Source organism: Mchenga conophoros, linkage group LG2 (genome assembly GCF_057382185.1).
Source record: "Mchenga conophoros isolate Kocher_MC1m ecotype Shallow Benthic linkage group LG2, M_conophoros_male_GT1.1, whole genome shotgun sequence".
Taxonomy (NCBI): Eukaryota; Metazoa; Chordata; class Actinopteri; order Cichliformes; family Cichlidae; genus Mchenga; species Mchenga conophoros.
The window spans coordinates 9,541,526-9,564,192 of record NC_140527.1 but is presented as its reverse complement, the minus strand read 5'-3'; the positions used below and the strand labels follow the sequence as shown (position 1 = coordinate 9,564,192).

General features: G+C 44.5%; 1 protein-coding gene across 2 annotated transcripts in view; it reads left to right on the top strand.

The window, feature by feature from the left end:
* The window catches only part of abca1b (ATP-binding cassette, sub-family A (ABC1), member 1B), a 41,656-nt gene that overhangs the window by 8,764 nt on the left and 10,225 nt on the right, over window positions 1–22,667 (top strand). For both annotated transcript variants that reach the window (XM_085285684.1, XM_085285676.1), the window contains exons 4-22: window positions 4,966–5,107; window positions 6,647–6,765; window positions 12,512–12,633; window positions 13,231–13,434; window positions 14,639–14,728; window positions 17,905–18,145; window positions 18,465–18,604; window positions 18,706–18,822; window positions 18,958–19,152; window positions 19,238–19,443; window positions 19,990–20,166; window positions 20,247–20,469; window positions 20,597–20,818; window positions 20,898–21,102; window positions 21,334–21,447; window positions 21,585–21,759; window positions 21,845–21,976; window positions 22,074–22,351; window positions 22,431–22,651. In XM_085285684.1, coding sequence (XP_085141810.1) covers window positions 4,966–5,107; window positions 6,647–6,765; window positions 12,512–12,633; window positions 13,231–13,434; window positions 14,639–14,728; window positions 17,905–18,145; window positions 18,465–18,604; window positions 18,706–18,822; window positions 18,958–19,152; window positions 19,238–19,443; window positions 19,990–20,166; window positions 20,247–20,469; window positions 20,597–20,818; window positions 20,898–21,102; window positions 21,334–21,447; window positions 21,585–21,759; window positions 21,845–21,976; window positions 22,074–22,351; window positions 22,431–22,651 — 3,323 coding nt within the window. The remainder of the gene's footprint in view (window positions 1–4,965; window positions 5,108–6,646; window positions 6,766–12,511; window positions 12,634–13,230; window positions 13,435–14,638; window positions 14,729–17,904; window positions 18,146–18,464; window positions 18,605–18,705; window positions 18,823–18,957; window positions 19,153–19,237; window positions 19,444–19,989; window positions 20,167–20,246; window positions 20,470–20,596; window positions 20,819–20,897; window positions 21,103–21,333; window positions 21,448–21,584; window positions 21,760–21,844; window positions 21,977–22,073; window positions 22,352–22,430; window positions 22,652–22,667) is intronic.

The following is a 22,667-nucleotide window of genomic DNA, read 5'->3' as shown; positions in this document are numbered from 1 at the left end:
GTATAAGAACTGGACTGAAAATGAGTGAAAAAGCAGCAAATGTCCAGAGAAAAACTGGATTTTGCTCCTTGAAAGCAAAATATGAAGACGTGAAGCGGTGACTCAGTAGCGAAGGTCCACTTTAAACCTATAGCGAATGGTTGTGTGATGCGAGGCCTTTTCGCCCGGCGAGCGCTGTGAAAATGAAGAAAAACTGAACATCTGCTGGTAACTCCATTTATTAGTCACATGTCAGCAACTTAATTATGTTTCCACCCATCTGTTTGTTCATTTACTTTGAGCATTGACTGACACGTCCGCTCAGCGAAAGCTGACGTCACCCGACGTCTGTAGCTGGGGTGGCTGTAGCTCAGGTGGCAGAGCAGGTCAGCCACTAATCAGAAGGTTGGTGGTTCGATCCCAGGCTGCATCCATGCCAAATATCCTTGGGCAAGAAACTAACCCCATGTTTGCCTACTGGTGGTGGTCAGAGGGCCCGGTGGCGCCAGTGTCTGGCAGCCTCGCCTCTGTCAGGGCAGGGCAGCTGTGGCTACAATGTAGCTTGCCATCGCCAGTGTGTGAATGTGTGTGTGAATGGGTGAATGACTGAATGTAGTGTAAAGCACTTTGGGGTCCTATGGACTAGAAAAGCGCTATACAAATGCAGGCCATTTACCATAACAGTCCAGACCTCAAAAACACAGACTTCACGATTGATCAGTTCACGTTCTTCCCATCAACTGATCGGTAAACTCTTCCACCGCTGCAGACGATATTGTGCAGCCAACAGTCATATTTTAACCTGGATGAACCCTGTGAGATATAAAGTCACGATCTGGGACGACCCCAACCCCAAACTGTTTTACAGCAGTTCCGGAAAAAAAAGAAGACTTCCTGTCGTGTGTTTTCATGCTGAGACTTTGAAGGAAAAAAAGTAATTTTTCTCATTTGTTGAGCAGTTCAGTTGAAAAACAAAGGAAGAACAGCCTAAAATTGTTTAAGAGAAATTAGTGGAATCAGTGGAAATATACCAGTGTTTTTCCACACTGCTGTCCTTAGAGACCTATTGTTATTCCACCCCCGTGAAATCTTTACCGTAAAGGCATTCAAGCAACTTGTCCAGATCAAGAAATGCTTTTAAGTGTTAACTTTTTACTATTAAATCTGGCATCACTGCACCGGGAATATCTGTGATTTTACTGGGAATTTGTCACAGTTAATAACAGCAATTTGCTGTAATTGACTCTTCAGCCGTCTTTTCATCTCGCTCTGTTGAAGCTCAGGAAATCCTTCCTTAAAACGACGCAGTTAAACTTTTAAAATGTAACACATGTCGGCATAAACCGACTCAAATAGGGTGTAAAATGCCAAAGTTTAAAATGACTGAGGGGATCTTGAGATAATCTGGTGTCAGCGGCTGAAGATGAAGAATCAGAAGCTTCAGGCTATACTTTTTTACTGGATGAATGAAACCTGCCTCACAGGAAACAAAAGGAAACGCTTTCATTCCTCACCGATTATCTCAGAGGAGGAGCGCCTCTCTGCCTCACTCGGGCCAAACGTCAACATCAGGAGATGAAGACGGAGCAGGAAGCTGCTCGTCTTCCTCTTTCCCCGTGAAAGCAGAAGCTCTGGGCACTCGAAGTACTTTCACTTCTCGTGCTGTGTGAGAATAGTTGTGCAGTGCTTCACGCAGCATGTGAGCTGCAGGGACGTGTTGAAACTCGCCACGCTGGATCAGAGACGAGCTGGAGCCCGCTCGATCCTTTAATATCCAGTTTTACACACCAGCATAGCTTTGAACATGTTCATGGAGACGAATTTATAATGGTTAATCCCTCTGCGTGGGCACTTTGGGTCAACACCGCGTGCTAAACGTGCTGTACAAATTAATGTGACTTGACGTGACACGACAGCTCCGCTGCACACAGTTCAAACTTTTCTGTTTGTTTTTGTGGCATATATTCAGAGCTGCTGAGCTGCTTTCAGCTGTAGATCCCACTTTTCTTTCAGGCGATTGTCCACCATGACGGCCAAAAACATCAGAAGTATAATGGATGTGATTGAGTCAACAGGGTAAAATTACTTTTTAAGATTAATTTCTAAAGAGAATGTGGCTGTTGACATCACCTTTAACGAGTCTGAATCAGTCATGTGAGGGCAGTCTCCTTCATCTGTGGCTTCTTTTTAAGGTTTTTCCACATTATTCTCTTCAGTTGACTCTGTTTACAGCATCTAAAAAAAGTTTAGATGCTGTTTAAAATCTAAAGCGTAAAACCAAAGTGTGGATGTTTCATCCTAAAGCAACTCGTCAAGTGTTGAAATTTGATTGTCTTTTTAAAAAATATCAGCTCTTTCTCAAATTCAGTTGTTAACACGCTTGAGTGAAGTTGTTACGGGAGAACGTTTCCCACTGAGGTGCATCACATCTGTACACCAACGTGTTACTCCAAAACCTCTGACCTTTCAGGGGTGTACTTGAATGCATCGCCAAGTCTCACAGGTGATTTAAGAGTTAAGGCGTGGTTGAAAAACTCACCTGCTGCACTGTGACCAGATAAAGAAGCGCTTTGGGAAGAACATATTTCAACTGTGCTCCTGAGCAAATAAGATAAGATACCTTTATTAGTCCCACGAGTGGGAAATTTCATGTTAAGGCTGCCGATCTAGTGCACGCAATAGCGGCGCCATCTTACCCCCCGACCATACATACATGACACAAAAACATCACATGGGGAAGACAGGTCAGAGGAGTATGCACAACACGAGGAAAGATAAGGAGAAAAAAATAACTCCCCCAGACTGAGCTCCAACAGGGAGATCAGTTTGAGAACAGAAAAAAAACACCTCTGCACATAAGAGCACATGAAAAAACTCTTAATACACCAAAGAAACACATGACAAGCAACAGGGATGGGTAAAGGGTGAGAGACAGCCAGTGTAGACAGTGCATCCGGCCTGCAGCATAAGCGCTGGTCTCCTTGATCCACCGTCGGCATCGGAAGGGAATAAGCGTCGAAGGTGTTTGGAGGGGGAGGGGGGATGAGTGTACATCTGCATGTGTGTGTGTGTGTGTGTGTGTGTGTGTGTGTGTGTGTGTGTGTGTGTGTGTGTATATGTCCAAATGAGTTTATTTTACCAACTTCCAGCAAACTCTGAACACCTCAGGGGCCACGATAAGTGAAATTACTAAATAAAGCAGCCAGCTGACTGAGGTGTAACCACGCTGGAATATAACTGCAAAGAAAACAACGTGATGATGTGGATGGTGTGACGCAGTTATCACAGCAGAGTCAGGCCACAGTGCGTAGATCCACATGTTTGAGTTGGCAGCACGAAACAGAAGTTCTGTTTCATAACAAGTCACAGACAAGAGAGTCTCCACCTGCTGCTGGGACAGGTGGAGGACTGAAGGATATCCCTTTAGTCTGTCTGTGCCTAGACTAGCGCCATCTTTAGAGTATAACTATTTTCATTACAGTGTGTAAAAGGCTGTTTATGGCTATGATTCAGACTGAATTCACTGAATAGCGAGCTAGTGTAGGTTACCAACCATAACACCCACATAACCTCAGCTTTCTTTCTTCCTCTAGTTTTTTCTTTTTCAGCCCCAGTGGGAAAAATCTTGATCTGACCTGTCTGTGTGTATGAACATGACTTCTCTGTCACGGGCAGCAGACATGATGAAAGTGATAAGTTTATTAAAATATTTGCCTAAACCCGCATGTTTATGTTTACCTGCCTGTTTTTGAGGATTGTTGGCAGACCGCTGCTGGTGTGGGGAAATCATGGTGCACAAGTGGACCCAATTGCAGTAATGTAAATTGCACGAGTCTGCATATGGACCTGCTTACAATGTAAATCTGAACCTGACAAACACCAGGAGGGAGGTCCGAGCGGGTGGAGCTTTTGCTCGAGCTATTAATTGATTAAGCAGCACACAGTTCATCATTTGCTCTGTGGCACTCGTGGCTCAAGAGTTGGCCTTGTAATCGGAAGGTTGCAGGTTCGAGCCCTGGCTTGGACCGTCTTGGTCGTTGTGTCTTTGGGCAAGACTCTTCACACAGGTGGTGGTCAGAGGCCCCGGTGGTGCCAGTGTCCGGCAGCCTCGTGGCTACAATGTAGCTTGCCATCACCAGTGTGTGAATGTGTGTGTGGATGACTGGATGTGTAAAGCGTTTTGGGGTCCTTAGGGACTAGTAAAGCGCTATACAAATACAGGCCATTTATTAACATGTTTTATGATCATTATCAGTTCACAGATTTAAGCTGCAGTGTGTCTTTTACACCCAGTTTAACAAGTCAAGCTCTGGTGTTTTGGTCTGGAGCCTGTGGGAGTTTTTCACCCCTGAGCTCATCCTGAAGCTGTTGTTCCACCTGTGTGGCCCTCACTCTGCTGTCGAGTGAAGTGAATCTGCGCCTCTCCTTTATCTTATCTGTGTTTTGATTAAAAAGAGGCCAGTTGGCAGTCTTAAAGGTTCCCTGATATCAGCGCCTTCTCTGTGCGTACAGCTGACACGGTGAAGCTCAATGAGAGAAAGGGGATAAAGGTCTTTGCTCTCAAAGTGAACCCGCTCGTGCCTCTGCCCTCGGCTTCAACCTGCAGCGGGTGCCGCTGATGCTCGACTGAGGGCGACAATAAACCAATTGCAGCTTATCTGACACCTCTGAGTCCAGGTGAACGTGGGAACACTCTGTTCCATCAGAGCAGGAAGATAAAGAAACACCCTGAACATCTTTCAGATTAAATCTGACCGCAGCACACAGGCAAAACCACATCTATGGCTTTAAAACCTGCATATCTTACATTGGGAAACACAGGGGCTTTATTCTCTTCATGTTACAGTGCAGAGGTGAGAGGGCGCCTAAAAATGTGCACTATATCTCCTGTGAGCCTGTTTGGAGCTGGTCACAGCTTTCTTGTCATTTTTACTGCAAGATCTTCCGACTTTCTTGTGACTTCCTGTTTTCATTTCCTGTCTGCAGGTCATTTTCCAAACAAGGCGATGCCATCAGCCGGCACGCTGCCCTGGCTTCAGGGAATCCTCTGCAACGCCAACAACCCCTGCTTCAGACATCCGACACCGGGCGAGTCCCCGGGCATCGTCGGCAACTTCAACGACTCAATGTGAGTGGCCAAAAAAGAGGCTTTTATTCTGAAAAACTTCTCATCTTTATTAAACTGCTAAAGCGTGCTTGTGGTTTCATCTTTTACTAATCAGCAGACATTTTTAAGTAAAATGAATTTTATTCTGATAGTACCTCACATTCTTTCATTTCATTTTCATTACATTTACATATAGAGTGAAATCTCAGCTCAGTTCTTACATAAATGCCGTCTGTAGAGCTGAAACAGGCTGTCAGTGACTTTATTTCTGAAACTTTATTGATACACTTTAACTTTCCTCCTCTCACACATTAACAGACAAAACAGAATTTTAAGATTTCAGCTGCTTTTACCTCTAACCAACACCGGCAGGTCATCTGCTCTCAGTGTTTGTGTATAAGCTGATGCTTCAGCTGTTTTCATGGCCTAAACCCAAAATCAGTAAGGATTCATCATGACTGATTACATCACACACATCAGCCGATTTTGTGGTCGCTTTTTTCGCTATTAGTTTACACTCGGGAGCTGCTCGTTAAGCGGTACTGGAACAGTGACCTTCAAAGTAAAAGCTGCGGCCTTTTGAAATGTGTTGGTTTCACCAATAAGGAGTCGCTTTTACTATGAAGGCGAACATAGTTTTTTTTTTCTGGTTTGTGTTGTATGTGTTTGACTTTCACCACCACTCTGTGGTTAGTGGGCGAGCGTTTGCAGACTAACCGGCATCTTTCATCCAACCTGTGGTGTACCGTGGGAATCTGCTGGTGACCAGATCGATCATAAAGAGGTTTTGGGTGCAACATCTTCTTTGTGAGCCAATATCACCCAGAGGTCGCTGGAGGTTCGCTGGTCTCTAGGCCTGTGTGACTGAGGCCCCAAAGCTTTAATCTTATTGGTTGCTTATCAAATTCCTGCTACGTTTCCATTCTCCTAAGGAGCCAGAAGCTCAATAACTCTCAGATGTTGTGACACATAAACATCAACTACTTTTAAGACTTAAAGCTACGATATAAATTACTTATCTGAGCTTTTTCACTTTAATACTTCATGTTCCTTTACTTGTTTTAAAGTGACACTTAAACTTCCTGTAGAGTTTAATTTTGAACCTTTTTCCACTGTTTCACTTCACATATTTTAAATAGCACCATCTGCTGACACCTTCCTCCCTTTTCTGTCTGCAGACAGTCAGTGTAAGAAGGTTAGCTTTTGAACCTGTGGACTGAAGTAGTATCCTTACATATCTACTACTTTTATCTAGAACCTACCTTTGGCTGATCCCTTGTTCAGAAGGTGGTCACTTCAGCTGCAGATTGGATCTGTGATCAAACCGGGGGATCTTTTGCTTGTTAGGCGAATGTAAACCTTAAACTCTGGAGTTTAGTTAGTCACTGCTTCCATAATAACTAACACTTTAACTGTTTTGAGTGTCAACAGAAATGTCATTTTAACCTGTTTGTTGTTTTCACTGTAAGCTGGCATGTGCCGGGTCTTTCCCTCTGTGTTTGTATGCATGCTAAGAGCTTCTTTGTGGCTCACGTTTGATGTTTTACTTTTATTTTGCAGAATTTCTCGCCTTTTCTCGGACGCCAAGAAGATCCTCCTGTACAGTCAGAATGATAAAAACCTTGAGGGCTTCAAGGAGCTGGCTCAAGCCCTGCAGGTGCTGCAGTCCAGCCGCTCAGGTAGGACACGCAAAACGCAACCCTCACTGTGTGGGGATGAGCTCAGATCAGGGTTAGCGATGCAGTTTGACTTTGTTTGATTTCGCTAATCTGAGCATCAGTGTGGTTTGGAGTGATAACAGACATATCAGCCGTAATCACGTCATCACAAATAAGAAATACACAATGTAGATAAAAACTCAAAGCGTTTAAATGGCTAAAGTTCCAGCTACGAGGTGTATTTATAGACATGTTCTTGTTTTAATCTTAACAACCTGCACACGGCAACAAAGATTAAAAAAAGGACTTTGCCAGCTTTTGGATAAGAAAAGTAAAATCTTACTGTGTCAACATGACCATAGTAATAATATTCATTATTATCATTTTTAAACTGTATAACAGAACAAATGCAGAATTTAAAAGAAGTAGAACATTTTCTTTTAACAGCCAGCCGGTGCCTAAATGTGAAGGTTTTATCGCCATTCCTTTAACAGAGGAACCTAAAGGCCAAAATGCATGCACTTATTTTGAAAGGTAATGTTGTAAAAACACAGCAGAACCCTAAAACTGGTCACCTGGGCCCTGATTGGTGTTAAGAAGTTAAACTTACTGAGACTTCAGGCCAGATGAGAGCCTCGGAAACCAGCCACATAACACCCATCTTCCATATTTCTGTGAGAACAGTTCCTCGTGCAAAACAAGGAAGCTGGAGGCAAAGGTTTAAACATTTCTTGTGCTGATTTTATGGCAGCTATAGGACTTGGTCTTTTCAGACTTTTGAGACGCACCTGATGAATTCCTTAACCCCAGGTTACCATGTTAGAGGAGAAGATGGACTGAAGTTATCACCTAATGCTGGCTACATTGGTTAGCAAGCTTCATCTATAGACTGTACAGTAGGACACAAACAGTTAACAGACAACTTGGACGCCGTATTCATACAATTAAGCTAACAGCAGCCATAATATTGGTTGGATAATTGTATAAAAATTAAAAAACTGCTGGAGCCTCGAGTGGACGTTAGAGGAACTGCAGCTTTTGAAACTGGAGCGTTAGCTTTTATTTTTTAGCCCCAGAGGTTAATGTTTGGAGAGAATGCCTTGACTAACCCTACAGTGTAATTCATAAACCTGTGAGTCATGACTGTCGGCAGGCTCTTTTTTTGAATGCCACCTTCGTCAATAAATCATCTCTGAGATCAGCTCGCTGAAGGAACCTAACAGCTAGCGAGTCTTTGCAGAACCTCTCAAAGGTCAGCAGGTTTTTAGGAGTCCTTTCTCTGCCGCAGGAGTTTTCAGGCTCGCTGAACAAAAAGAATTTCTCTCTTTTGTGCGTTAATTTGCAGCTTTGGCTCTCTGTGGGGGGCGTTTGTTTTCCCTACCTGCACCGACCTGCCGGCTCTCTTGCTTCTCCTCCCTGTTGATTGAGCATCAGCACGTTTCTGCTCTTTATTCCCTCTAATCTGATAATAAATGAAGCAGTTTTATTGGTCAGGAGGGCGATGGTGTGATGAGGGGGCGGCATGACACGCTGCAGCAGGTTTACCTGCTTACCTTCCAGGTGAGCTCACCTGGTTAGAGGGCAGCAACCAGGATTCAGCAGTTCTCAGGAAACTTCATAGCCCGAGGCCTTAGAAACAGATCTGCGAAAATGCAAATGTTTCTCTGCAGGAAAGCGACCTTTAACGGTTTGTTCAGCACCAATAAAACAGATTTTCATCTGACAGACAATTTTCATGTCAGTTTTAAATCTAAAGCAAGCATAGAAAGCTAATCAGCTAATTCTCAAGCTTCAAATGAGCCAAGACCTCCAACGTTCACATCGAGGCGTTAAGGCTAAAGACCGCACAACGAAACACACTGAAAGTTTTTCCTTTGTTTGTTTTTTTCTGGTGGTTTTTATAGTTTGTTTTGTCACTTTGTGTTGTTTTTGTTTGTCTGTGTTTGTGTCCTGGTTTTTGTCTCTTCATGGTTAATTCGTTGTCTTTTTGTCTGTTTTTGTCTCTTTTGTAGTTGCTTTTTGTCTCTGTATGATATTTTGTTTCTTTGTATCCAGTTTTTGCCTCTTACTGTTTGATTTCTTCCTCTTTGTGTTTTTTTTGTCTTTGTTTTTGTGGTGTTTTTATTTGTCTGTGGTTGTTTTTTGCCTCGTTATGCTGGGTTTGTTGTTTTGTTCTGTTGTTTTTGGTCTTATGTTTTGGTTTGGTTTGTTTTGTATGACATGGGTTTTTTTTGTCTCTGGTTTATTTATTTGTAGGGGTTTTTTTTTGTCATTTTGTGTCCTGTCTTTGTCTCGTGTTGGTTTTCTTCTCTTTGTATTTGATTTTTGGCTGTTTATGTTGTTTTTGGCTCTCTGTAGTTGGTTTTTGTCTCTGTTTTGTTTTTATGGTTTTGTGTCTTATTGGTTTTTGTTTCTTTTTATCTTGTTTTTGCCTCTTCATGTTTGTGATTTGTGTCTGTTCGTGTTATTTTTTTTCTATGGTTCCATGGGTTATTTATTTGCCACTTTGTGTCCTTTTTTTATTTTTATGTGATTGTTTTTGTTTCTTTGTATTCAGTTATTGCATCTTTCTATTCAATTGTTCCCTCTTCGTGTTTGATTTTTTTCCACTTTGTGTTGTTTTCTCTCTGTTGTGGATTTTGTCTTTCGGTTGTCATCTGATCGCGAGCGGTCACTCCACACGCAGTTTTCTGATATTAACACAACTCTCTTCTGACTCTGCTGAGGGGGGTAGAAGGGTGGCAGCAGGAGCCGATTCTGATTGGCTGGCCCTGTGGCCCCTCCCCTGCAGGTGGACTGACAGGGTCAGCGTACATCGTGCATGTTCGCGACGCCCTGTCGTGTTGGGTTTTCTGCTGCTCGGCTCGGCGCCGTCCCGCAGAGCGTCACTGAGTTCAGATGTGTCCCTGCAGCTGTACAAACGTGTAATTCAGAGTGCCCTAATGGGGGTCCACATCAGACCTGAACCTGGATTTGGGTCGCTGCAATCATCTCACATAACCATTACTGTACAGTTTAGCAGCTGACTGTTAGTTCCTCTGTGGATTAAAACCCATCCGGCAAGCTTGAAGTCATGAAAGTGGAGGACTCTTTGAACATCTTTAGTTTCTGAAACACTATCAAAAAGTTCAAACATGATGAGCGGCAGACAAGAACCAGTTTTTTAATGTGGTACCGGAACGCGGTGGTGTGGTGGTTTAATGATGGCGAGTTGTGATTGAAGCAGACGGGCTTCTCTGCTGGAAACTGCTTCTCATTTGACCAATCACATCACTGCGAGCTGCTGATGTCAGACAGCTGGACCTGTCCTCTGACCCATCACTAACACTAACTGTAGTAACACTCAGTCGGCTTTTTGTCCCCAAAGGGCCTCTATACCTCCGCTCATCTGAGCACAGATGAACACCACATGATTGTCGCCTTCGAGCTGAAACAGGAAAATTAATCATCGATTGATTTATTAGAGACAGATCAGAGAACATATGATACTTCCTCGGAAAAGACTCGCTTTTACGGCAGTCCTACCTGAACTTGATCTGTTCAGGGTTCCTCCTGCTCGAGCAGGAAGTGAAGCGAGTAGCTGATCTGGGCTGGCACTGAAATCAGATTGAGGCTGAGGAGTGACGGCTTCTGATTTTAAATAATTTCTTTCACAACAAAATCACATAAATCATAAATATGATCTCCGTATTTTAGCTGAACATGCTGAAGTCTGCAAACATGGAATGAAAAGTGGAAAATTTAAACAGATAAATGGTAGATCGTCCAGGCTTACAGAAGCTTGTAAACCATAAAGTTGTGCTACGTGAGATAAGCGCAAAGACAAAGTGCATTTAGTGAAAACAATAAGCTGTCACACAAAACTGGACTAAAAGAAAACGTAAAGAAAATTGTGTGGGCTGTCACAACCCAGCGTACTCCTAGTGTCAGTCCCAAGCCCAGATAAGTGGGAGGTTTGCGTCAGGAAGGGCATCAGGCGTAAAATCTGTGGGAAAGCAGATGTGCAGATCCATCCATGGCGACCTCTGGGGAAAATAAGGAAGCAGCCGGAAGTACCTGTACTGTCCGGTCCAAATATGGTCGTTTGTGACAAACCTGTAATAAAATATGAATATAAAAAACCAACATGGCACGAGCCAAGTTACTAATGTTAAGTCACTTTGAGTGAGCTAAGGTAACAATTGTGTGACAGCACAATGGCTTTGTCCATGTTTTATAAAGTCTGTGAATAGAAGGGTACAAATATTAATTGGATGTATGAAAATACAGATCACATCTTGGAAAATAAGAAGTGAAACAGGAAAATGCAGCAGAAGAGGGATAAAAAGATATGCCTCAGTTTGATGCTCTCCTGCTGATAAACAGAGTGATGAAGGAGCCGATTAATAACGGTGACGTCGTTCTAAGCTGGAGGATAAAAGCTTCTGAGGAAGCTCGACGATGCTTTTATTGAATTTTAGGGTTTCTGATGGAAGCTGGCTGATGGATCAGCAGCCGCATTTTACCAGTTAGAGCGTTTCTTCATGGATGTCCATAAAGCTGCAAATAAAACCAATCGATCGATACATTTCTGTGGTTTGCTGATGTTCAGCAGGCTGGAGGCAGGAGGACAGCAACGACTGTAATCTTGGATGATCCGTCATCTTAAATCTCCATGTTTTGAAAGAGTGAAGCAACACAGGCAGAGAAGCTTCACACGTTAGCTTCCTGTTTGTTTCAAATGAATGACAAGAGAAGCTCCTCTCAGCCTTCGTTGCAGCTGCCTGTTCAAACCTGCAGAAGAAGAAGAAAGGCGCAGGGAGGGGTGGGCATGTATGCGTGCGGGGGCATCATGCAAAAGTGCATCCAGCTGCTGTGATGGAGCTGAGTGGAAAGTTTGAGCTGCAGGCGTGTGTGAGCACGCAGGTCGAACGAAGAGCAGCGATGACGTAACAAAGACTGAACGTAAAGCCCACTTGCAGCCGCTCGGGTACGGACGTGCCCCCGACAAGCCCAAATATGGTCCGAACGCCTCCTCAGGCCGCAGTTATAGCATCTGTACCTTCACTAAAATGATTTCAATCTGACTTTCAGATTCAAACTGACATCAGATTAAAATAGAAAATCCAACCACAGTAAACGGACCATTAACAATCACTCCAGCCGTCCAAATCCAAACACATAAAACCTCTCAATCGTCTGGGATTATTGGTAGTTCAAATATCTGTCAAAGGTTTTTATTGCTGTAGCAGTCGGCTCTGTTACCAACAGTCACACCTGTTTGTTTGTTTTTTTTATTTATTTTAATCTCAGATCTGTGTTTTTGTGCAATTGAATTTTTCTCATCGCAGCTTTTTGGGGTGTTTGAGGAATTTTGTTTTTCAGGGATTCCTCACAGTTTACTTACCAATGTCATAAGAACATAGAGGAATGTCTCTGTTTAATGGCCTGACTGTTACCTGTTAGTCTTTCTCCTGCACCAATCACGAGTCAGTGGTGTGTCACCTGAGAGGCCTAAAAGCTTGAATGAAACCAATGTTTTATCAGCCTGTCTCGTTCTCAGCTTGGACGGATTTTAGTCAAACCGAAAGCAGAGATGTCATTTTAAAAATGTGCTGGGGGAACTGCTTCACCCTCTCCTCTGTAAAAAAATTACACAATTGCTTTGTGGCCACAAATACGTTCACATTTAAAAGACAAAACCCTCTGATTTACTGGAGGAGGAGAAGGGGGAGTCAGGTTTCTCTGACCTGCTCTGTTTTGTCTGTTTTTGTTTTTTCTCCCACAGGCTTCAAGTTGAAGCATTTCCTGCGAGACAATGAGACTCTGTCGAGTTTTCTGTTGAGGAACGCCTCCTTCCCCGAACACAGCGTCCAGCAGATCACGGAGGCCGACATAAACCTGCAGAAGGTGAGGAGGCATTCTGCACATGCTCAGTCTGTGAGCCCTACATGGATACGGGCAGCTGGAGGAATTTTACTCCAACTTTCATTCATGAGAAAACTAACAGTGTGGAGTAAAACCATCCACAATATACAAGGTAAAAAGTTGACAGATATCAGATGAAAGTCTGAAAATATAGGTAAAATTTAAAAAATATATAAAATGCAAAGAAACACAACACAGTATGGAGTAAAAGAAGAAGAAGAAAGTGTCAGACTAAATAAAATAAAAAAATAAAAAAATATGCAATAAAAGCTGGAATATTGTGAACCGGTGTACAGAACACAAGAAAGAAAAATGCAAATATGAATTAAGTGGAGAGGTGGAATAACAATAAGGAGGAAAAGTTCGTGAATGATTAAACACTTGAAATAGAATTTGCTAACTTGCAGAAAATCTGCAGAGTATATGGAATAAAAGACTGAAATGTTGGAGTACATGTTACACAGTAAAACATGAAATAAACACAATGATTGAAACTAATTTCAGAATATTAAAGTCAGACTATATGAAGCGAAACCTGAAGATAAAGAAATCCCTCTTTGGCCTCTGTTTCTGTCTCAGGTCCTCCTCGGGGGGTTCGGGGTCCACCTGAGGGACATGTGTCCCAGGAAGGGGGGCAAGCAGAGCCTGGAGGAATTTGTGACGATCTCGGACAAACAGGTGTCGGCGATGGTTCAAGAAAAGATCTGCCAGGGTCTGCCCGCCTGGCTCAACCACGCCGAGGAGCACTTTCTGGACAACTTGGACTTCCTCAAACCCATCCGGGTAAATACGGCCCTGCTAATCCACTGATATGATTCATGTTTTGCTCATTTAAAGCAGGTTTTTCATCCAGAAACTTTTAGAAACTTTTTCTCCCAGTGTGAAACCACCTCCTGCAGCGTTTCAGCTTATCCTGTATGAACACATTTCAAATCGTGACTTGTCTTCTTTTCTGTTAAATACTTTCTCAGATATAATGATCCTTATAGATGTCAAACACTTGAACTGGCACACTGAGCACTTTTTAGCCCCGAGTTCTGCCTGCAGGTGTGTCTTTCAGGCTGCCTCTAACATACTTTAAATAACAAACTTGTCTGAAAACGTGAATTTTACACTGGAATAGTCCAAAGGCATTTTTTCCTCCCCCCCTCCGTTCAGGTGACACAGCAAAGGTGTGCTGGCGTGTCCTCAGCATATTAAATGTGTGTGTGTGGGAGGAGGCGTGCCTCGGCCTGTCCCAGCTCTTTACAGTCTCAGTTTTCGTAGCCCGGAGACCAGTTTTAAAGAGTTTGAAGGATTCAATGCAGCCATATGTCACAAGAGGCCTCAGCCTCTTTTGTGTGCAGAAATCTACGAGCACTTCGAGTGACTGCAAAGCTGAAACCGTGCGAGTTTCCACAGCAGCACAGAACGAAGTCCGTGAAAATCCAGCAGCCTCGTCTCAGAGAAGTCATAGGTGTTTAGCTAGTTATCAGTTATAGGAATCTTAAACAGAGTGAACTAGACTTAAAAGCCAGATTTTAGGGGAAAATCCCCCACACATGCCCATTATTGCCGTGCATTTATCTCCAGTTATGACACAGCAACTTTTAAAACTTGAATAAAAATCAGACAAATGACAACGTTCGGAGAAAAGTGGACAACACGAAAGCAAAGAAATGTTAGATACTCAGAGACAGAGGAGTGAAATCGTCACAAATATGAGCCAAAAATAAACAACAGCGAGCAGAGTTCAGGTGATCTGCTAGAAGTGCAGAACACCTAAAGAGTTCAGTTTGCTGGACGAGTGCTAAATCTGTCTGTTTACAGGGTCCAGAGAACGTTCGTATGATGACTTATGTCATCACTCAGTATCTTTCAACACTGCTAGGAAGGTCTCTGTCTCATCTGACTGTGAAACATGTAAAAATAAAAATAACTAAACTGAAGATATTATTTATTTCAGCCAAGGTTGAGCTGAAACTGAAAATGTCTCTTTGTCTTTCAGAGGGACGTCAGGGCTGACCCCGAGGCCGTCCAACAGGTCGCCAGGGCAACCGACAACCTGCTGGATAGTCTGGGTTCACTGGCAGTTGAGGTAAGTCATCAGCAGGAGCTCAGACCTTTATTAGTACGATTAATATCTCAGCAGCCGTGTTATTGGTTCACAGGTCCAGTTCAGACACTGAGGTTTAGCTTAGCATAAGCTAGCAGCTTAAACCACCTGTCAGTCAAAGAGGCCACTCCCCTTTCGTATCAGGCTCTGAAGGGGTTTATTTTTGCTTTAAATTGGCCTCTTTGGGGACTGGCTCACTGCTGGAGCCTCTGGTGGACATTAGAGGAACTGGAGCTTTAGCTTAACCTTTTATCCCTGATGGCTGATGCTTGATTCAGGCTGATGCAAAGATCATCAGTCAGTTTTTCTTTGTGTCTTTTCATCATGTGCTTTTAATGATGGTGTTTGTCTCACGAACAAAGATCTGGGCACAAAATATCACAGTCAGCTTTTTACTGGACATGCGCGTCACCCAATCGAGTCTTCCGGGCCACGTCAGCACCATCAGGGGCCACTGGGTTTACTTGGCAGCTCTGAGTGTCTCTGCGAGTCTTTGTGTCCAGATAAAAGCAGTTTCCCTGCAGCAGAGACAGACGAGTTCCCAGCTGAACAAAGACTCAAATGTCTCAGTGGGTTTTTACTTCACAGCCGCCTCAGGAGGAGAAAGCACGAGTCCGAACAAACAGCAAACACTCAGCGTCCGTCTACGTCCTGCTGAGACGCTGAAGACCGCAGATGGCTGCATGCAGCCTTTAGTGACCATGTTAGAGGTCACAGAGACACTGAGGGGGCTCTGAAAGCTGCATTGTGTGGCAGAAAGTGGTTTGCGACACATCTGCAGCTCTGCAGAGCCTCCAGCCTGGGATTACAGTGGGAATAGACTGGAAATAAAGTTTGAGTGGGAGACTGTGGTTGGCGTGAACAGTTTGATAACCAGAGTAAAGTTCAGTTAGACTTCCCCAGATTGTTGTTTTTTGCCCCGAGGTTATCACACACTTTAAAACACACAGTACACACAATCGCTCTGTGGGCTAAAGTGAAAACATGTGACAGTGTTTTTTTTTGGTTTGTGCAGGCGCTGAGTCAGGGACAGGATGAGTGTGATCCTGTGAAAAAGGGATTTAAGATGGGCATTATTGAACTGGCAATCCAGGAAATTACAACATTTAGTTTAAAAAACCCAAACAGCTAAATAACTTTAACAATCTTATCTCCTTCGTTCTGCTTTGTTCTCATGGTCAGAGAGGAAGTGTTTTTCCCAGCACTGCATTAAAAATCATGTGATGAAGAAAGAAGAGACACTCAGCTGTGATGGGACCATTAGAACAAAACCCATTTTACATTTTCTGTGAAAAACTCCCAGTTTAAAATAACTTTATTCAAACATCTGGAGCTCCATCTGTTTGATAGGATCCCAGTCATATGAAAAACACATACAGTGTCTCCCTGTCCACAGGTAAACACGTAGTTTACACGCCCACGCTGTCAAAACCTGACCTACTTTCAAGCGTCTCAGCTGTGAGGTTTAAAGGCGATATGTACGGGATCTGATGATACGGCGACAATAAAGTAGTCCTTGTTTTACTGCCTGGTTAATATATTTATTTGTTTAATCAGTTCATAAAAGAGTGCTTTGAACAATAACTTTACAGCTTTAACATGAATGGTAAAACATGCCTGTCTGAATTTCCCAGAGCCCAGGGGACACACTATAGAAGCACTGACAGCAAAGGCTGGGGACAGTAGAGAAACAATAAACATGCTAAGGACAAAAACGGGAAACCCAGCGTAGAAATACTGGAAACAAACTTTAGAGATACTCGACACATAGTACTCAAACTTTTGCAGATAATCCGGATAAATATTGAAGAGGTGGTGGGGACAAACTGAAGAAATACTGGGACAAAACTGTAGACATATTGAGGACATGTTTGGGACAATAACTACCCTTTTCCTCAGATTGGAGCTGCAGCAGTTTCACTTCTGCTGATGCCGCTGACCTAAAGTAACCTGCGGCTCTTCCTCTTTGAGGTCCCTTCCTCCTGAGGCAATAAAAATAATAACATCTGAAGCTCCCTTTACCTTTCCTCTATTGGTACTTTTTTAATGCTCATATTTAGATTCTGCCAGCAGGCACCAAAACTCCTGTGGTGTTCCAGTCAAATTAGAACCTTTTCATTTAGAAGAAACTCACATTGTTACAGAAGAATGTGTTCTTTCTGGTTCCTATTTTGTGACACACCTGGGGAACATCTGTGAGCTTAAAAGGACCTAATTACCAAAAACAGGTGAAATAGCAGAACTGGAAAGATTTTGAGTCAAACAAGCAAAAGTTGATGCTCAAATCTGTAAATCTGTTTGGTTTATTCTCCTTTAAATGAGATGTTTTTAGAGACTGAGCAGACACATAAATCATGATGTGGTTTAAGGACCGAATGATTAATCTGTGAGCAGAAAACCAAACTGCTTAATGAGTTATCAGATATTTTGGTTACAACTGTGAGACTTTTAAAAGCTACTTCAAATTAAGCATGTGGACCTTAAACCTTGTTTTTTTTACATTAACTGGATCAGCTCTTTGCATCTGAACTTTTGCTTTGTTACATCACTTTTGTTATGATATGTATAAAATTAGTCTGAGCTTCAACAGGAAGCGCAGCCAGACACGAGTTTACTGTCAGCAGTTTTTAGCTAGGGGAGAGTTCAGCTTCATTCTGTGATCCATTTTTAGCATGTTCAGTTTTTAACCTTCGGCGAATGTCTATAATTCCTGAGTTCAGACTCTTTTTAAAGTTTATTTCATTTTTAATTACGCATTGTTTTCCACTTGAGCCTTAACTTTGATATTTTTCATTTATTACATGTTTATATATTTCAATTTATAATTTTTATGTAAATCTAGCGCTGGTTCATAACAACAGAGAGAGAACCCAAACATTGGGTCAGGGAGGAGCATCTGCCTTGACCTGAGGGGTGAAGGAACAGAGAGGAGAGTGTAGATAGACAGGGCAAAACACAAGCTACAGTCAAGTGCAGACAAAATGTAACATTTTGAAGAGGGAAGTGGATGCTCAGTGCATGATGGGAAGTCTCCCATCTCCTTGAGCATATAGCAGCGTAAATTAAGGGAGGGTTCAGGGTTCGCGTGATCCAGCTTTGGCTATCAGTCCAGTCTCCCTCGACCAGTCTGACCAGTATCTTCTGTCTTGGGTCTACAGTTGGCCAGTATGAAGAGCTGGATCGATCTGAGGAATGAGATAGTCTTCCTGACGCAGAACGCCACGTCGTCGCCCAGCACCATGTACCAGGCCGTCTCCCGGATCGTGTGCGGTCACCCTGAAGGCGGCGGCCTGCAGATCAAATCCCTCAACTGGTACGAAGACAGCAACTACAAGGCTCTGTTCGGAAACTACAACAGCAGCGAGGACGAGACGGCGTCGCTCTATGACAACTCCTCCAGTGAGTCCTCGGGGTCATCCTCGGACCTTCCAACCCCAATGAAGCTTTTGTATTCAGTAGACAAACATTCAGCTAATACAGCCCATGTCAGAGAAACTAAACTCTTGCTATATAACAGCCTCCTGTGAACAGATATATGTCCGAGTCCAAGAATAAAAACACTGAGGTGGACATGAGCTATTATGTCCACTTCAAGTACTCTAGGTGCTTTTAAAGCCAGACTCTGATACTTCTGTATTTATTTTTCTTTGTGTTATCGTGATTCCTGAAACATGCCTGCTACATGTATGTGGTAACCTCCATCACGTGTGTGTCGTAGCTCCGTACTGTAACAGCCTGGTGAAGAACATGGACTCAAACCCCATGTCCAGGATGATCTGGCAGGCCCTGAAGCCCCTGCTGTTAGGGAAGCTCCTGTACACCCCCCACACGCCCGCCACGCAGAAGATCATCCACGAGGTATGATGTCACTTCCTGTGCAAAAGCTCCAGACTGCAACTGATTGGTCACCTTTAGCTAGTAACCCAGGGTAAAAAGACTCATGTCTGTGGTGTGTTTAGGTGAATCGGACCTTCCAGGAGCTCGGTGTGTTCAGGGAGCTGGGGGGGATGTGGGAGGAGATAAGGCCCAAAGTCTGGGACTTCATGGAGAACAGCGAGCAGATGAACGTGATCAGGGTAAGCAAGCTCCGCCCACCACCTCACGTGTTCTTCATCATCGATGTCTTTCTAACTCATCTGCTTTATTTTAGACAAAATGTTCTCATACCTTTTCTTTTTTCCTTTCTTCTTTCCTTCCTATCTTTCATTCAGACTCTGCTAAAGAACAACATCACCGCCAGAGTCTTCCGCGCTCAGCTTGCTGACACGGACTGGACCGTAGAGGACATCTCCAACTTCCTGTCCAAGCAGGCAGATAACCAGCAGCCACCAGGCAGCTACCTCACCTGGAGGGATGTGTTCAACGAGACCGATCAGGCCATCATGAGCATCTCCCACTTCATGGAGGTCAGTATCCAAGCATGCAGGGAAACTGGCTGTAGTTGGTGTGCACAGATCACATGACCGGATCTGTGTCTGTCTGTATTTTAAGTGTGTGAACCTGGACAAACTGGAGCCGGTCTCCAACGAGGAGAGAATGGTGAACGTGTCCATGAAGCTACTGGAAGACAGGAAGTTCTGGGCAGGGATTGTGTTTCTGGATGTCCCTTCCAACGCCACAGAGCTACCTCCCAAACTCAACTACAAGATCAGAATGGACATTGACAACGTGGAGCGGACCAATAAGATCAAAGACGCGTAAGGAGCCACACACACAGGCAGATAAAAGTGTCCTGTTCCTCATTCCTAAATTCCAGAATTTACTCCAGTAAAGCCAGCACAAATAGTTTATAGGTGGGTTTGTGTACGGTCCGTGTGAGGACTCGCCTCTCAGTCAGCAACAGCCAGGACATCCCCGTAATGTAAAGCATTTAATTTCTACAGGTAAAAACTGTATCTGGCAACACTGTAGAGAAAGCATAAACAGTATGTGGGTGAAAGGTTATCTGATGCTCTGCAAACCAGAGTTTTAGGTTTGTTTTTTAAAATTAATTGGAGCAAATTTTAACACTTAACTTATAATAATTACATTTTTACAACAACAGTTTTTTTTAATGTACTTTTAAGTTACAGACCTTGCAATGCAAAATAATGCATTTGAGGTCTAAATTGACAAAGTCATGGCCTTGGCTCCTTTGCTTGAGCATTACCTTTCTTTCAGTCTTGTACTGTTGCTTCTGTAGCTCTTTATCACATCCTGCTGTTTAACTAGCAGCACTTCCTGCACTCTGTCCTCCTTCTCAGATACTGGGACCCGGGTCCTCGTGCCGACCCGTTTGAGGACATGCGTTACATCTGGGGTGGGTTCTCGTACCTTCAGGACGTTATTGAGCAAGGCATCATCAGAGCGGTGACGGGCACCAAGGAGAAGACGGGAGTTTACATCCAGCAGATGCCGTACCCGTGTTACGTAGATGACATGTGAGATTATTCACATCATTTCCCAGGTTTGGTCCCCTCCTCGCCGCTCTCGGTCTGTAACTTCCTGTCCTCTGTCTCAGTTTCCTGCGGGTGATGAGCCGCTCCATGCCTCTCTTCATGACTCTTGCCTGGATGTACTCAGTGGCCATCATCCTGAAGAGCGTGGTGTATGAGAAGGAGGCTCGACTGAAGGAGACTATGAGGATCATGGGTCTGGATAACGGCATCCTGTGGTTCAGCTGGTTCATCAGCAGCCTGATTCCTCTGCTCATCAGCGCCGGGCTGCTAGTGTTGCTGCTCAAGGTGACGACTAAAAACCAAAATACATAGAAAACAGTGTCATTAGAAAAACAGAGCATCCACACATACACATCTCCAAGAATGCAATATTAATAATGTCCCATCTCTTCTTCTCGTGGTTCCTGTGCAGATGGGGAACCTCCTGCCCTACAGCGACCCCGGCGTCATCTTCCTCTTCCTGGGGTCCTTCGGTGTGGTGACCATCATGCAGTGCTTCCTGCTCAGCACGGCATTTGCCCGTGCCAACCTCGCCGCCGCCTGTGGAGGAATCATCTACTTCACCCTCTACCTGCCATACGTGCTCTGCGTCGCCTGGGAAGAGTACATCGGCTTCGGGACGAAAGTCTTCGCTGTAAGGCTGCGCATCTTTTTCACAATTTTAATGTTGTGATGTGATGGGGCGAGTCACATGCCCACCTCTCGCTCTGCAGAGCCTTCTGTCCCCTGTGGCGTTCGGATTCGGCTGCGAGTACTTCGCCCTGTTTGAGGAGCAGGGAGTCGGTATCCAGTGGAAGAACCTGGTGTCCAGCCCACTGGAGGAGGATGACTTCAGCCTCCGCACCGCCATCATCATCATGTACTTTGACTCCTTCCTGTACGGAGTCCTGACATGGTACCTTGAAGCCGTGTTTCCAGGTGAGAGCTTTTCTTCTTCGTGTGTTTATTGAACTGCAGTCATCATTATTTAGCATGCTACAAGAAGTAATTGTTAGTTATACATTATTAACGGTTATAATCAACACATCCTTTGAATAGCTCATCCCCAGTTCTTCAAACTATCGATCAGTCCACAGGCTGTTTGTACACTGACCATGAAAAATCTCTGATACACAACAAAGACTCCATAAAGCACGTTCTGCTCCTCAGGTCAGTATGGGATCCCTCGGCCGTGGTACTTCCCCTTCACTAAATCCTATTGGGTTGGAGAAAAGGACGGAAAGTCCAACAAACTCCCACTGAATCGGAGAGGAAACCCCGGAGGTGAGATTACTGTGCTGCGAAGCTCCAGAACTTCCTCCTAAAAACCAACAACTGAGTTCTCTTTATTTTTAAACAGAGTTTTTAATGTGAAAGAGACTTCCTGAACATTGCAGTAAGATGTGTCTGCATGTCTGCAGCGGTGTGCATGGAGGAGGAGCCGGCTCATCTGGAGCCTGGAGTCTACATCGAGAACCTGGTGAAAGTTTACCGTCATGGTAAGAAGCTGGCGGTGGATGGACTGACGCTCGGCTTCTACGAGGGACAAATCACCTCCTTCCTGGGACACAACGGAGCCGGAAAAACCACCACCATGTGAGTCCGAGACACACCACACTGTTGATACAGATTCTGCCACAGGTCCTGGTGCAGGTAACATCCTCCTCTCTTTTCCCTGCAGGTCCATACTTACTGGCCTGTTCCCACCTACCTCTGGCACTGCCTACATCCTGGGCAGAGACATCCGGACAGAGCTGAGCGCCATTAGGCAGAGTCTGGGAGTCTGTCCACAGCACAACGTCCTCTTCAGCATGTGAGTGCTTTTCCTCAACATGCTTGTTATGCTGTCTTCGCTCCGTCTTTACCTCGATTGTTACGTGACCTTGCTCATGTTGTGGCACCTCTTGCAGGCTCACGGTGGAGGAACACATCTGGTTCTACGCACGGCTCAAAGGCTTGCCAGAGGAACGCGTGAAAGGTGAGATCGAGCAGATCCTGCAGGACACAGGGCTGCCGCACAAACGCAACTGCAGGACCAGCACTCTGTCTGGGGGCATGCAGAGGAAGCTGTCCGTGGCCCTGGCCTTCGTCGGGGGGTCAAAGGTTGTAATCCTGGACGAGCCCACAGCCGGCGTGGACCCTTACGCCCGCAGAGGAATCTGGGACTTGCTGCTGAAGTACCGTCAGGGTAAGGTTCTCCCAGATTGGTCAGATTTTAGCTACTCTCTTCGTTTTGACTGGATTTTTAACGTTGGGTCTCATTTCAGGCCGGACCATCATCCTGTCCACTCACCACATGGACGAGGCGGACATCCTCGGCGACCGCATCGCCATCATCAGCCACGGGAAGCTGTGCTGCGTGGGCTCATCTCTGTACCTGAAGAACCAGCTGGGGACCGGCTACTACCTGACGCTGGTGAAGAAGAACCCAGAGCCATCACTCAGCTCCTGCAGGAACTCGGCCAGCACCGTCTCCTTCACCAAGAAGGTCTCTGTAGAATTTA